Raw genomic sequence first — 17,047 nt, 5'->3', positions numbered from 1 at the left:
CTGGCTGAGACATTACTAACCTCACCTAGCTGAGATGGGCAGGCCTGGAACGTAAGTAGTACATTCTGATTGGGAGGCTGGAACTCCACCACTTCTATTATTGAGCATTGGGAAGACTGAAGCCATTGTCTTCAGACCCCGCCACGAACCCCATTCCTTTGCCATCGATTCCTGGCCACTATCGCAGGCTGAACCAGACTGTTCACAGCCTCGGCGTCCTATTTGACGTTGAGTTGAGCTTCTAATAATTAAAACCTACCTCTTCAACCAAGCTTATAGTCATCCTATCTAATATCTTCTCCTTTGGCTTAGGTTCAATTTCTGTCTGATTATGCCCTTGTGAAGCGCCGTGGGATATTTTCCTATGTTAACGGCACTATATAAATACAGGTAGTTGGTGTTCTTAGATCACCATAAATCATGTGTTTATCCTCACTGCATGAAAATACACAATAGCCTGTAACATTTTTAAATGCTAATTCATTTCAACGCAAAGATTTTGCATATCAGGTTTGACATTGGTTTCTGAAAAATGAATCAAAAAGTATTCAACAATGTTGTCAGCTTTGAGAGCAACAGCTAATTTAATATTTTCTTTTATCCTCCCAGATATGAGTTACGAGTCAGATATCTACCAAAAGGTTTCCTGAATGAGTTCAGTGAAGACAAGCCTTCTTTAAATTTCTTTTATCAACAGGTGAGTTCATGTCTGAAATATTCATTCTCTGTAGGGTGAGGATGTTTGAATTACGTTTTGGAATCTCTATGAATTTGCAGGTGGAACAGATCTGAATAGGTGCACTGAAATGGGTGCTTAGATGTTTAAATGATTAACCAAAGTTGTGGACGGACAGGAAAAATTCATTTTGTTTACAAAAGAATAATTAGGTGGGGTCGGAGACCACAAAAACTTGCAATATAATAAAGGTACATCAATTCCTCCATCACGTTTCCTGCACAGTGAGGTAGGGTCATTGTCACAGGGCAACAATGATGGATTGAGTACAAAAACACTTAGTAAAATTAGCAGTCAACTGGCAAAAAAATACATAAACCACCACATAACCAGTTATGTAACTTGGGCCTGACAACAAAAGTAATGGGCATCATTCAAATAGAAAAGTGTTCAAATGTGCGTTACAGAGACATGAAGGAAATAAATGTCACCAAGCTGAAGAAAGGAAGATTAGGAGTGGTGACCAAAAACTTGGCCAAAGAGCTGTGTTTTAAAGAAGAAAGGGAGGTGAGGGAATTAGAGAGTGGGACCTAGGTGGCAGAAGGCATGGCCACCAGTGTGTAGTGAAGGAAGGGAGGAATGCACAAGATGTTGATGTCTGAGAAATCAAACATTTTGGTGTAGGGGTGGGGCATGTCTGTTGGACTGGAGGAGGTTACAGAGATGGTGAGGCCATGGATGGATTTATATACAAGGTTGAGAATTGTAAATTTGAGGTGCTGTGGGTACCAGGATCTCATTACAAAGGTTAGGGCATATGGAGTCAGAGGACAAAGAGCTGAATGGACAGCAATTTTTAAAAATTCTTTCATGGGATGTGGGTGTCGCTGGCAAGGCAGAAGCACAGCCAAGTAACTTACACATTTCAACTGGTCAACAATTTTGTCCAATGCATTCTTGGCATCTAGCAATATATGGATGAGGCTGATTCAGTTAAAGGTTTTCCACAAATTCCATTATACACCACAAAAAATGGCTAACTGGCTACTTGTTGGAGAGAAGGTATTGTTGCTGTGATTGAGAAGAGGGTACATTTAGTCACTTATTGTGGCACTATCCCAAAATCTTCCCCCTCTGGAGGCTGTGATGGATGCCGTGGACAGGGCAGGGATATAGCTGTTGTTGATGCTCCTAAACTGTGTTAGTCGAGACTTATGTCAAAGATGAAAGCTCCAGAGTTCACATAGAATGATTCGATCAGCACTACTCGCAGCAAAGAGGTTTTGGAGAAGTTGCAAAGAATACTACAGGTAGACTATCCTTTTTCCGAACTTCCGAAAACCGAAACCCTCTTTAAAAACCGAAAGTTTTTTCGTTCAGCGTAAGTCGTGCGCACGACATGACCAGAGTGGCGCACGACTTACGCTGAGCAGGGCAGAGGGTCACAGAGTTCCCTCCTGGGTAGGAGATTGCAGGCCGAGCCGGGCAGTGTGAAGGAGGTATACCGGGAGAGTGAACCCAACAATACAGTGGCCCGTCCGATAGCTACAGCGGCCTGTCCGATATTCTTTTCTCCCCCGACCCCCACCCTTTCGGATAAGGGATAGTGTATCCTTTATCCGCACTTCCGAAAACCGAAATCCTCTGAAAACCAAAAGTTTTTTCGTTCAGCGTAAGTCGTGCGCACGACCCCGACCCCCCCGTCGACCCGACCCCCGCCGACCCCGACCCCCGACAAATTTCCCAGTCTTATAAAATACCTTCTGAAATCCGAAAACCGAAACACGGCTGGTCCCGAGGTTTTCGGATAAAGGATAGTCGACCTGTACTTGCAAAGATCAGAAGTTACAATCCTCCAAATCCAAGTTCAGCCTAATATTATCTCTAATTTTTCTTCTTGTAGCTTAAATTTGAGCATGTATTCCACCAAATCATCTAAGCATCAAATCTTGTGTTGTATTCAGTTTTAAACAATAAAAGCAGATTAACTAAAAAAAACTGATTTTTACTACAATCAAGTAACATTCATTTGTGGACTACCTGAGCTAAATTATGAGATACTAAATATTTTTCTTTTTATTCGTTCATGGGATGGGGGCATTGCTGGCAAGGCCTGCATTTATTGCCCATCCCTAATTGCCCTAGAGAAGGTGGTGGTGAGCCGCCGCCTTGAACCGCTGCTACTCCCTGGTGAAGCTACTCCCACAGTGCTGTTAGGTAGGGATTCCAGGATTTTGACCCAGTGACTATGAAGGAAGGGCGATATACTTCCAAGTCAGGATGCTGTGTGACTTGGAGGTGAAGTTGTTCGCATGCACCTGCTGCCCATGTCTTTCTAGGTGGTAGAGGTCGCGGGTTTGGCAGATGCTGCTGAAGAAGCCTTGGCGAGTTGCTACAGAAATTTTGTAGATGGTGTACACTACAGCCTTGATACACCGGTGGTGGAGGGAGTGAATGTTTAAGGTGGTGGATGGGGTGCCAATTAAGCTGGCTGCTTTGTCTTGGATGGTGTTGAGCTTCTTGAGTGTTGTTGGAGCTGCACTCATCCAGGCAAGTGGAGAGTAAATCATCACACTCCTGACTTGTGCCTTGTAGATGGTGGAAAGGCTTTGCGGAGTCAGGAGGTGAGACACTAGCCGCAGAATACCCAGCCTCTGATCTGCTCTTGTTGCCAGAGTATTTATGTGGCTGGTCCAGTTCAGTTTCTGGTCAATGGTGACCCCCAGGATATTGATGGGGGGAGATTCGGCGATGGTAATGCTGTTGAATGTCATGGGGTAGTGGTTAGACGCTCACTTGTTGGAGATAGTCATTGCCTGGCACTTGTGTGGTGCAAATGTTACCTGCCACTTATCAGCCCAAGCCTGAATTTCGTCCAGGTCTTGATGCATGCGGCAGTGAACACTGTGCAGTCATCAGCGAACATCCCTACTTCTGACCTTATGATGGAGGGAAGGTCATTGATGAAGCAGCTGAAGATGGTTGGGCCTAGGACACTGCCCTGAGGAACTCCTGCAGCGATGTCCTGGGGCTGTGATGATTAACCTTCAACCACCACAACCATCTTCCTTTGTGCTAGGTATGACCTCAGCCAGTGGAGAGTTTCCCCCCCCCCCCCCCCCCCCCCCCCGATTCCCATTGACTTCAGTTTTACGAGGGCTCCTTGATGCTACACTCTGTCAAATGCTGCCTTGACGTCAAGGGCAGTCACTCTCACCTCACCTCTGGAAATCAGCTCTTTAACATGTTTAGACCAAGGCTGCAATGAGGTTTGGAGCCGAGTGGTCCTGGCGGAACCCAGACTGGGCATCAGTGAGCAGGTTATTGGTGAGTAAGTGCAGCTTGACACCTTCCATCACTTTGCTGATGAGTGAGGGTAGACTGATGGGACGGTAATTGGCCGGATTGGAATTGTCCTGCTTTTTATGGACAGGACATACCTGGGCAGTTTTTGCACATTGTCGGATAGATGCCAGTGTTATAGCTGTACCAGAACAACATTAACAAGAGGCGTGGCTAGTTCTGGAGCACAAGTCTTCAGCATGACAGCTGGGATTTTGTCGGGGCCCACAGACTTTGCCGTATCCAGTACGTTTCAACTGTCTCTTAATATCATGTGGAGTGAATCGAATTTGCTGAAGACTGTGCAGTCATCAGCGAACATCCCTACTTCTGACCTTATGATGGAGGGAAGGTCATTGATGAAGCAGCTGATGATGGTTGGGCCTAGGACACTGCCCTGAGGAACTCCTGCAGCGATGTCCTGGGGCTGTGGGTGGTGGGGACCTCGGAGGCCGATATGGATCATCCACTGGGCAGTTCTGGCTGAAGATGGTTGCAAACTCTTCAGCTTTGTCTTTTACACTCATGTGCTGGGCTTCACCATCATTGAGGATGGGGATATTCATGGAGCCTCCTCCTCCCATTAGTTGTTTAATGGTCTACCACCATTCACGACTGGATGTGGCAGGACTGCAGAGCTTTGATCTGATCCGTTGATTGTGGGATCTTTTAGCTCTGCCTATCGCATGCTGCTTCTCTTTTTTAGCATGCATGTAGTTCTGTGTTGCAGCTTCCCCAGGTTGGCACTGCATATTTAGGTACGCTTGGTGCTGCTCCTGGCATGCTCTTCTACACTCATTGAACCAAAGTTGGTCCCCTGGCTTGATGGTAATGATGGAGGGAGGGATATGCCGGGCCATGAGGTTACAGATTGTGGTGGAATACAATTCTGCTGTTGCTGATGGCCCACAGCGCCTCATTGATGCCAGTTTAGAGCTGCTAGATCTGTTCTGAATCTATTGCAATTGGCTTAAAAAAATAGAAAGCAGAGAGCAGGGGTAAAGGGTAATTATTGAAATTGGAGGAAGGTAGAAAGCGGTGTTCCACAAGGATCAGTGCTGGGACCACTGTTAGTCATAATTTACATTCATGATTTGGATTTAGGCATAAGTAACTTAATATCAAAATTTGCAGATGATATCAAACTGGGGTTATAGCTAACACTGAGGAAGAATGCAACATAACACAAGTCGACATTGGAAAACTTGCAGAGTGGGCAGTTCAGTTGCAAATGAACTTTAACAGAGATAAATGTGAGGTGATGCACTTTGGTAGAAAAACAGAAGCATCACCTGCATCTTAGAAAATAAGAAATTGAATGGGATAGAAGGGCAAAGGGATCTAGGGATACAGGTGAACAAATCATTGAAAGCAACATTGCCAGTCAGCAAATCAATTAAAAATGCTAACAAAGCACTGAGATTTATTTCTAGGTGTATAGAATTCAGAAATAGTGAAGTTATCCTAAACCTGTATCGGACCCTGGTCAGGCCGCACTTGGAGTACTGTACACGGTGCTATAACAAGGACATAAAAGCACTGGAGAAAATGCAAAAAAGATTTACCGGGATGGTACCAGAACTGAAGATTACAGCTATCGGGAAAGATTGAATAAGCTGGGGCTGTTTTCTTTCGAAAAGTGAAGGCTTAGATTTGACCTGATGGAGGTCTTTAAAATTATGAATGGGTTGGACAAGGTAGATGTGGAAAGAATGTTTCCACTTGTTGGAGAATCCAAAACTAGGGGCCAGCAATACAAGTTAAATACTAATAAATCCAATAGGGAGATAAGGAGACATTTCTTTACTCAGAGATGTTAGAATGTGGAACTCACTACCACAGGAAGCGATTGAGGCAAATCGCTCAAGATACTTTCAAAAGGAACCAAGATGAGTACGTGAGAGAAAAGGGAATAGAGAAATATGCTGAAAGGCTGAGCTGAGGTGGATGGAATGGGAGGAGACTCGTGGAGTATAAACACCTGCACAGACTGGTTCGGCCGAATGGCTTGTTTCTGTGCTGTGTATTCTATGTAACACGGTCAGCGAGGAGAGGGGTAATGGCCCAGCAGGATTGGATGTGTGCAGCACAGTTTTGGATGAGCTGAAGTTGATGGAGGTTGCAAGATGGGAGGTTGGGCAGGAGAGCGTTGGAATAATTGTGGTAGGAGATGCCAAAAGCATGTCTGAGCATTTTTGTGGCAGATTGGGTGAGGTGGGTGGAGGCCGCCTTGTTTTTTAAGGAGATATCCTGTTGGACCCTTCGTTCACCAAGGTCATGGATGACTTGTTGTCCTTGTCCTTTCTCAGCTCGCACTTCCAGCTACTTACAGGGCAAAAAATGTGTGAGCTGCAGGGTACAGGAAAGTCTAAGTAACCGGGCACGCCCCGCTGCAGCCAATTATGGCCCCTTAATTTTCATAAGTAGCAATGTAGGAACATGAGTAGACCATTCAATCCCTCGAGCTGTACGGCCATTCAATCAGATTATTCAATCAGAACCCCCCCTCTGTTTGTTGGTATAGAATTGAATAAAATTCATTTTTTAAATCCGTAACTCCTTCCGAATTGAACAAATAAAAAAATCACTGGTTGCTGAGCTAGCTAAGTGCAACTTACTAGCCTGCTGTGGAACTGTAATGATGCATTCAATCAAAAATAAATATATTCGTGTCTTCAGGTCCTGCCTGTCACATGACATTTCCTTTAATATAATATTTTTTGTCACTTAATTATAGGCAAATTTCTTGCTCATAGGTATGTTTCTTCGAACAAACTTTGTTTTCAAAAATAATGAAAGCTAGTCATTTGTAATGTAGAGAAGCTCCCATCAGCAGAAGATACCTTAATATTCACACAGGAGACCATGTCGGTAGCATATGACTTAAAAATAACCTTAACAATTACACTTTTTTTTAAAAAAAGAGCATTTCATCCGGACTTCTGACTTGTAGCTTGAAGAGCAATTAAACTAAGACTTACCTCGCCTTGCACATTTCACTTGCCAAGTAATTAAACTCTGATTGATGTGAGGCTTTGTTTACCTAACAATTAGACTTTATGGCCTTAAGATATGTAGCTGCACCGTAACAGTGGAATAATACATTTTGCATTGAATGCTGTAACTCTCCTGTCCTTAGCAAACAGTGTATCAAATAATTTGCCATGAGCAATATCACAGGAGATCACGTTCCTCTACCTTCTATATCACATCAGTTATTAAAAAAGCGAAGTCTAACAGGTTAGTTCCTGTCTGCCACATTTCTCCATCACACATAAAGTGCCTCATTAAAAAGCATTCATTTGACACAGGAGCTAGAATCTCTAACCTCCCAGTGAACTTAGTCTTTGTTGTGAAGTGTGAATTGCTGTCATAGATGCAGGAGCTAGAACATCTAACTTATGAATGACTTTACAATAAACACCTTTTTAGAAAAAAGGCCAAGAAAGCTAGGTTTGTGTCATTCAGCTTCAAAAACAATTCAACTGATCAATGCACTTAGTGTTTACATAATAGTAATTCAACTGTGGTTTTAAAAGGACACAGCTTCACCAAAGAAGCATTGCATGGTATAACATGGACTGTATAAAATAGCATTATCTGATTCGCTAAGGAAACGTAACTGGTTATCTGCTAGTAATATAATAGAAGCAGTATGTTTAAGCACACATTTTGTCTCTCATGCAAAATTTCTCTGCCACGCTGTCCTATGATCAACTAAAATTTTATATCGACAGTCAAAACCATGAAGTTGAAAAATTGAGTGACAGAATTATGCTCAATCCTTGCTGTTACAAATTTGGGTCTGCCATAGATATGTTCTTGGTTCCAATGATGCCAGTTGCTCTCATAAGTAGTTGAATTATCTTAGTTTTATGCGAGTTGCCTTACACTTCCCTATATCTAAATGCACAATAGTGTGACTGAGGGATATAACAATAGCGTCCCTGGACTGTCTGTTGGAATATGTTTATAAGTCGAGTACTGTTTCTCAGATCATTTCCTGGGTTGACAATGCATTGACATCATGTAGAAAGAAAGACTTGCATTTATGTTGCACCTTTTGCAACCTCAATGTCCCAAAGCACTTCACAGACAATGAATTACTTTTGGAGTGTAGTCACTAGGAAACATGGCAGCTAATTTGCGCATAGCAAGCTCCCACAAACAGCAATTAAATAAATTGACCAGATTATCTTAAATTTTGGTTGTTGGCAAAAGTCGTGATTTAAAAATTCTCCTCCTCATGCTCAGATTCCTGTACGGCCTCACCCTTCCTTATCTCCATTACCTCCTACAACCCTCCAAGGTCACTGCATTCCTCCAACTGTGAACTTTTGTGCATTCCTGACTCTCTTCGTCCCACCATTGGCGGCCGTGCCTTCAGTCTTGGCCCCAAGCTCTGGAATTCCCTTCATAAACATCTCATTCTCTCCACCTCACTCTCCTTCAAGACACCAATTAAAACCTACCTCTTCGACCAAGCTTTTAGTCACCTGTCCTAATGTCGTCCCCTTTGGCTCCATGTCACTTTTTATCTGATTGCGCTCCTGTGAAGCACCTTGGGACATTTTCCTACATTTAAGGTATATAAATGCAAGTTGTTATTGTTATGAGTAAAGAAAACAGCGTAGGCATTTATTAACGTTGCAGATTCAACAGGAACAATAATTTGAGGATTTGTATTGGACATTAGGTTTGCTTCAGTGATATGTGAGAAGAGCTGTGGGATTGGGAATTGCATAACTTCTTATTCCTGAAATGAAGTGAATATTTTTATATATAAATGCAAGTTCTTTCATTCTAGTGGTTTCTGAGAGATTATCCTTGAGTTTATTGTGCTTGTGTATGTGCAATAACAACTGTATGTATAACTTGATTGTTCTGTCCTCGTATTTAATTATCTTGACCCTGCTTTACGAACATACTGGTCCACCCAGCCTGTCGCATATTGTTGTGATGCTTGGTGCATCACAATTCAGACAATTCCCACCTGCCCGGAGCCATGTAATCTACTGAGAGGTAAAGAGCCAGATAAAAACACAGGCCAATCAGGTCAGGAAAATCTGGAAAATTCTTCTCTGACCCTTTTAGGCATTCGAGCATAAATATAATCTAGTCCCTTCATGTTTTTATGAATTTTGATCAAATCGCCCTTGAGTCTATGCTTTTCTAAATTACACAGACTCTTTCAGTCTATCTGGTGACTCTTAAGATGTTTCAAACTAGGTATTAATCTTGTAGCCCTCCGCGGCACCCTTTCCAGAGCCTCAATATCTTTGATACTGGCTTTATTGATGTATATTAATAAATTTACATGGAGTTTTCTTCAGCTCTGGCAGCATCAGTGGCTTTATCATACTGCTAATTGTGCTAGTCTGATTACTTAGCAAAATTGTTCAATTTGACTGTCACTGTGACCCTGTCACTTCGACAACAAATCACCAGATAAAACCAGCATCAAGGCATTTAGTCAGACTGACGAAAACCATCACTTGAAAGCTTGCTAAATGGCACCTTGAGGGAAAGGAATTCTCATATTTAGGTTTTTATGGAAAATGTAATTTTTGTACATTGAGCATTGGTGGCAGTTCACATGTGTCGTTGCACAAACCTCTTGTATTTGATGCTGTTGTAATTTTACTACAGTTGCTTTCATTGTTGTATATACCGAATTATTGTACAAGAATTATTTTCTTGGCAGTTGACAGGTGTACATCAAAATATATAAGATGTTAAAATATTGCCAAGTCTCTCCCAATGTAACATACCACTTCATTCTTTAAATTTTACAACTCAAAATGTAACGGCTATAAATAAGACAATTGAATTGGTGCGACGGGACAAATCCTGAGAATATCTGCACTTCACATATGTCGTGCAATTTGTTGTCCAAGTACTACGGCTTTACATAACCAGTTCTGAGAGCAGTGAATATGACGGTTTTTGAGCAGTAATGTAATTTGCTGCAACAAATCACTTGCCTTAGCTATAAATATTAAAACGAAATGTAGTCACTGATGTTGCTACTGATGAGTACATCATCCTCTTCAGCTCTTGTGCAGTTGTTATTCAGAAATATCTTGAGCAATGTGTTTTTACAGTCAAATTCAACAGCTTAAAGAAATCTAAATTCTTTATCCTACCTGCATGTTCATGCACCTGAATGATCAGGAAGATTTGTTGCGTCGCTGTCCATTTATGTTTGAAAACTAGTTTGTTATCCAGAATTGTTTCCTTGGTGATTGTACCATTGACCTCTCAGCTAGGAGAGTGGAAACACAGTCTAAACTGACATTTGCACTCAGTTATCCTTGAGAGCAAAGCTGCCAGACCATCGAGTGTAATGATTTTCAAACGTTTAAGGAAAGTCATATCCAAATTTTAAATGCAGTTTTTATTTGGATATTCTCCTCCTTCAAAATACACAGTTGTTTAGTTCTGTTCTGTGGTTTCCATCATTTTGCCATGCTGTGTGTCAACAGATGAACATAAAAGCCAGTTTTGTGGATAAATATGGCCACAAGTGAGATTTTGAGAGATATACTCTTAAGTAGTTCCAAGATACAAGACAGGTTTCAAATTGAAAGGGGCTGCGCTGTCCGCTGAAATCCCTCAGTGTCCCAAAACCCTTGACCATTATGGTTTTTCTAGGACTGGTCATAGAAATCATAGTCGATTTGCAAAGGCCACGGGATGTTCATTAGCCTCTTGCCGGGCACCCCCAGCCATGCGGGTGAAATTAACTGAGTCCATGCCCAAACGGAAACAAACTGAATCCATGACATCCCACCACCCCTTGTTTTTATCATAGATTTCCCGTGAGAGTGATGACTTGAATTCCTTTTGAGATGCATGATAACAGAACTTGTTTTAAGTTCGTCCACTTGAACTCAGGGTGACAGCGACGAAACGTACCCCAATCACTTGTTAGGACGACTGGGTTCGTCCCCCAGTTTATTGGCCCCAATTCTAGGCTAGTGCTTTGCACTCCGCCGGGGTCGAACTTCCACTGGTAGTAGTACTGTACTTACTTCCTCATTTGGGGGCAGGTTGTAGGCTACAGAGGAGGTATCATTATTGAATTCATCATCCGAGGGTGTAGGGTCACCAAATTGGGTGGTAGTAGTGACTGTATTAACCTGCTTGTTTTCTATTGGGGCATTTGTCCTGGATAGGGAGGCAGAGGCGCAGAGGGTGAGGGACTATTTTGGCAGATGGGGTTATTATTGCATTGGGCTTTTCTTGTTGGATTGCCTCAGTTAATACTGGGATCCCCTGGTTTAAGGCGACTGATGGCCGTTTGTCTCCAATTCCATAATTTTCAATTCGCAGTGAGTATGGTCAGTGCTCACCAGAGGGGTTTTTTCAAGTAATTCTCTCAAATCCCCCCATGCGTCCTCAAGTTGTGAAATTAGGGATTCATTTTTTAATTTTTAAAGCTTTGTTATCCTCATACACCTGATGGTGGCGTCTTGAGGCAAATCGTGCTTCATCAGCCAAGGCTTGGTAATCAAAATAGTGCAGGGTGATGAGAAGAGCAAGAAGAGTTACTGAGATTTGGGGCGAAGAAATGTAAAGTTAAAGAAGCCAGAAATAGGCTGGCTTACGTGCTGACCTTGCCAGTCTTGTAATTCTCTTTCAAGTTGTGCATTTTTCTCTTTCAGGAGTACAACTTCGCCACGTAAGCCAGCCTATTTCTGGCTTCTTTAAATTTACATTTCTTCGCACCCACCTGGGACGCTATCTCGCCCCAAATCTCAGAGTAACTCTTCTTGCACTTCTCATCACCCTGCACTATTTCGTTTACCGCTTGGGGCCCCTAACTTATCCAAGAGACTGTTGGCAACCTTTTCTCTAAAATACGCATCCGCCATTTCCTTTCTTGCTTTACAACCCGCTAACAACCCCTAGTACCCTTATAGACCGAACCTGTCCTCAACTCGCTTTGACCACAACAACCCTTTTGCACTCCTGGCTCGGCTCACCACTTTGTAGAGATTCGCGTATCTCTGGTAAACAGGGTCGAGTGTAAACCAATATGGTGGATATATTGTGTTTAATCGGAGTTTAGGACGGAATATAACACACTAGTTATACAGCAAAAACATATGACCGTGACAAGTGGCTGATACCGGACCCGATCGGACAGATGGCTGACCTGCGTGAACAGTTCTCTGGCTTGCGGCCTCTCTTCTCGTCCAGAACCTCCGAGTTGGTGAGCATGGGATCACACTCGAAAGAGCGCTCGACCAGCCCAACTTTTGTTCAGCTCTCCCCTCCACCGTCTGAGTGGGCAAGCCCTCAGGGTGTTACTTTTATTCTCTTTTTAGGGCTGGGCCTGAGGCCAAATTATTGACGACCAGTTAACCTATAGAGATTCCCCCAAAACCTCAGTACCCAATGGAGCATCAAGTTCTTTGTCTCAATTCTTGGATGAAAGCCCTCCCTCAAAGGGGTCTCATGATCTCAGCCAATTTATCTTTCTTGTTTTTACATTTTGAAGGTTCCTCCATTGGAATTCATCCTATCCCCCTGGTCCCTGTCCTCCCTGGTACAATTGGCCTTGTCCCCTTTCAATCATAAGGCCCAAGCCAGAGCTGTCCCACTTCAGCCGGTCGTTACCTCGCTTTCATGTAGCAACCTGCTCCATCCTGAGATGCATACCTTAACTCCCCTAAGTTCCTTTTATTCTATGTCTTTCAATACTACTTAACTTTTAATTATCTTCACAATTAGTTCTGTTAAACAAACTCCAAATTCTACCACCGCATTATAATATGGTTATTAGTAATAATGGAAGAAACATAGGTTGGGCCTTCATTGGCCAAATTAAAGATATATTAACAAAGTCAAAACCCTAACTTACAAACAATCTAACTAACTGAAAACATTTTGTCTCAAAGTCTAATACAGGCCTCCAGGAAAACAAAAACGTATACATTAACCCCTTGTTTCAAGTAGAAACATACAATCATTTAAACACTATTATTCATGTAGCCATATATATTTTTAGGCACCCCTAGTTTCTAACAAGGCAGCTAAACTATGTCATATTTAGTGTATCATAATTTAGCTCAGGTAGTCCACAAATGAATGTTACCTGATTGTAATAAAAATTAGTTTTTTTAGTCAATCTGCTTTTATTGTTTAAAATTGAATACAACACAAGAGACTTTCTATTTGATGCTTAGATGATTTGGTGGAATACATGCTCAAATTTAAGCTACAAGAAGAAAAATTAGAGATAATATTAGGCTGAACTTGGACTTGGAGGATTGTAACTTCTGATCTTTGCAAGTAGTATTCTTTGCAACTTCTCCAAAACCTCTGCTGCGAGTAGTGCTGATCGAATCATTCTATGTGAACACTGGAGCTTTCATCTTTGACATAAGTCTCGACTAACACAGTTTAGGAGCATCAACAACAGCTGTATCCCTGCCCTGTCCACGGCATCCAGCACAGCCTCCAGAGGGGGAAGATTTTGGGATAGTGCCACAATAAGTGACGAAATGTACCCTCTTCTCAATCACAGCAACAATACCTTCTCTCCAACAAGTAGCCAGTTAGCCATTTTTTGTGGTGTACAGTATAATGGAATTTGTGGAAAACCTTTAACTGAATTCGCCTCATCCATATATTGCTAGATGCCAAGAATGCATTGGACAAAATTGTTGACCAGTTGAAATGTGTAAGCTACTTGCCTGTGCTTCTGCCTTGTGTAAATTATACTGTCTTCAGGTTGTTGAATACCTTTGAAGATTTGGCCACAAAGTGCGGTCTGTTGGTTTCTTGCTGGATAAAGTTCTCGAGGTCCAAGGGATCTAAAGGCTGCCAAACATCCTGAAAGTGGTTCTTTAATACCCCCTCTAAGAAATAAGAACATATAAAATTACTTTTGGAGCAGCTTGAATGCTGACTCATCTGTTAGGATGATTTAATAAACCCTACTTCATATACATTCCTCACACAGTTGACTACTGACCACACAATTGTGGATAATTATTGATCTATGCATTATAATAAAATGAAGATCCTGCCATGAGGGGGCCGCCACAGAACGTGTCAAGTCATTCTTAATCAAGGGATTATAGGAAAGTAAGAAGAAAAACAAGAACATGCATTTATAGAGCTCCTTTAAAGTCCTCATAATATCCCAAAGCACTTCACAGCAATAAAGTACTTTTGAAATGCAGCCATTGTTGTAATGTAGGTCAGGTAGAAATGCAAGGAGAGTGTATTTCGAGCCTTATAAGAGCGTAAGATAAGTTCTTAAGGAACTCCAACTCCAGCCACCCTGAATGTTTACCATCAGGCAAACTCACCGTATCATGTTTGAATAGTTACCCGTGTAGTCCTTAATAAAAAGGAAATTGACCTTTGTCACCACAGTCATCCTGATAGAAAGATCCATTCAAACACAGAATTAGCACAGAGTATACTGTTTTACTCCGTGTGCAGTGTTCACGTGAATCAGAGTCCCCGTTGGTCAATCTTTAACTATAGACTTCTAATTTCATAAATCAAATATTCAAAATCCTCTTACAATTGTCTTGGATAAAATACATACAGGAAACTCTCTTTTAACCGGCACCTAAATAACCAGAAACCTCTGTTAACCGGCAAAATTCAGGAGTAGGTTCGGGTAAGTTTTACTTCATATTAGTGGCAGTTCCTGGATCTGTGGCTGTGTAACTGGGGTTCGTGCACTTGTTGCTAAGCAACAGGGACGCTTGGTCTGTGGCCGGAGTTCCTGCACATGTTGCTAAGCAACAGGGGAGCCTGGATTTGTTGCTGTGTACGGCGCTCTCGTACGTTTTAACTATACCTCTCTGTAATCCGGACTTTTTGATAAACCGGCACCACGCCGGTCCCGTTGGTGCCGGATAATAGAGTTTCCTGTAATTGCTGGAAAACACTTGTACAACAATTTGAACATGCGTATAAAACTCTCTTTCCACCGTCAACCCTCTTCACATTGATTCTGAACCACACAGACAAGGAAGGGCCAAGGTTCAATCCCTCATCTGTGCTGAATTAACTTTCTCAGCTGGGCTAATGATGCCTAAAACTGGTCCCATTGTCCTTTGGTTAGAGAGGGGAGAAATCAGCTGGGAGCAGTTAAGTACTTTTTGGAGTCAAAAATCAAATGCAATATTGATCTAATCAATAGAGCTTTGTGTTTAATTAGCAAAACAATTTGAAATAAACAAATGCTTGCAGCTGCTTTCACAAAGTATAATGCAAAAAGGGGTTGACACTTTTGATTAGCTGCGTCCTCGGCATCTTTTATCCCATGGAACCTTTATTTAGGCAACTGCAGAGGAACTCTACCATAATGCTGCTCGTTGGTATAGAGAGCTGCTGCAGTGGTTCCTGCACGAAACAGGGAGAAGTGGCAGTATGCATCCTACCAGAAGTGCAGTATTCCAGAAAGGACAATTTTATTGGGCTTGATCCCAATTTTGAAATTTGCCTTTAAAATGTGATGGTTTACATGTAAACATGCTAAATTTTGCTTTTGGATTTCTGTACTCGCTGCTGATTTCATTGCAGTCAATTTTTAAATCACTTAATTGTAACATTTATTTTTAAAATTAACTGATTGATTCCTCATTATAATCTCTGTGCAAATACACAATATTGGGATTAAACTAGCACAGATAAAAGAAAATTGGCCTTCCATGTTGAGGTCAATGGAGTTAACAGAAAAACACAGCAGTATTTGAGATGTTGTGGAAAGTGGAAGATTTATTGCATTTTAGTTGTGGGGAGGAGAAACCAAAAGGTATAACATCTCATTCATTTTCTCCTGTTCCATCCACACTTTTTGTTAGGGTTATATAGGTTTTGAAAAATAGTGTTATGGCAGTATTCAGTGTATTTATTTGTAATATATTTTCTTCTTTGTCAGAGTGAAGTTTGCTCAATTGATTTGCTTGGTAATTAATTGTCTGTCGGGATTTTTCCAATGTTTTGATTTTTAATTGATTTTAAGGAGACCATTTTTAATTTTACTTAATATAAGTTGCATAGTGCACCAAAGCTTTTAAAACATTAGCTTATTTAACATTTCCCTCTGATCTCAGGAATTTTGAACATGAAATCCCTCTTATTTACAAGGGGTTAAGGGGAAAAGAAATAAACACTCTGTGCTTAAATATTAACAGAAATAACACATGCTAACTTTGGTAACCTGTAATATTTATGTTCTATAAATAAATAATGGGCACACAAAACACAAACGCAGGCCGAATGAATGCATTAAAAGTACAAAAACTTGATGATATGACCATTAACGAGCACATTTTTATTCAATAAAGTGGGAGAAGAATGGTTTCCTCTTTAGATGCCCATAAGGTCACACATATGCCAGAAACGGCTGACATTGCTAGTGACCACAGATTTTTTTTCCTGATTTGTCTTGTGCTTCCTCTGCTGGTCTTGTGCTCTTAATGTTATTAAAAGGATGACCAAAAAATGTTGCAGTGTTTATTCCTTACCTGTGGTGATCGAAGAATACTTCGTCTCAAATGGGTGTGTCCTTTTTTTGAGAGACTGGGTGTTTTACTGCGCTGGTGTAAATTGTGCCGTGTAGCTGTGCTTTAGAAGTGCACTTCAAGCACCTCACTTAAAACTGCCAGCTTAAGACTAGAAGAGCACTCTTCCACTTTGAACAGAGCATTATCCTTTTGTGAGAGATACTCAACATATAGGATAATAAATTTAAAAAATAATTATGTTAATAGCAATCTAGTAACTAAACCAAAATTAACACATGAATAATAAAAAGTACTGTTGATAAAACGTGTTTACTTTGCCTCATGAGACATAGAAGGAGACATTTTCCAGGGTCTGCACTGGATTGCTTCAGCGCAGAGAAAATCGGGTGAATCCGAGGGCATACCTGTAAAGAAACCCACCCAATTTTTCTTCCATTAATTTAAATTGGGCAGAACCCTTCAAGATGTGCCTGATTTCTAATATTCACTGTACACAGGAAATCTAATATGTCTGGGCGCAGACCAA

The 17,047-nt window shown here is 41.5% G+C and overlaps 1 protein-coding gene across 17 annotated transcripts in view; it reads left to right on the top strand.

Annotated features, from left to right (window-relative positions):
* LOC147114610 (focal adhesion kinase 1) overlaps positions 1-17,047 on the top strand; it is a 630,568-nt gene that overhangs the window by 297,653 nt on the left and 315,868 nt on the right. For all 17 annotated transcript variants that reach the window (XM_085992416.1, XM_085992424.1, XM_085992409.1 and 14 more), the window contains one exon: positions 610-697. In XM_085992416.1, the coding sequence (XP_085848542.1) occupies positions 610-697 (88 nt within the window). The remainder of the gene's footprint in view (positions 1-609; positions 698-17,047) is intronic.

This window comes from Somniosus microcephalus, chromosome 7 (genome assembly GCF_052327205.1).
Source record: "Somniosus microcephalus isolate GS21.2 chromosome 7, FLI_Smic_1.0, whole genome shotgun sequence".
Taxonomy (NCBI): Eukaryota; Metazoa; Chordata; class Chondrichthyes; order Squaliformes; family Somniosidae; genus Somniosus; species Somniosus microcephalus.
Note: the sequence above shows the minus strand (reverse complement) of the source record. Positions and strands in the feature narration are given on the sequence as shown.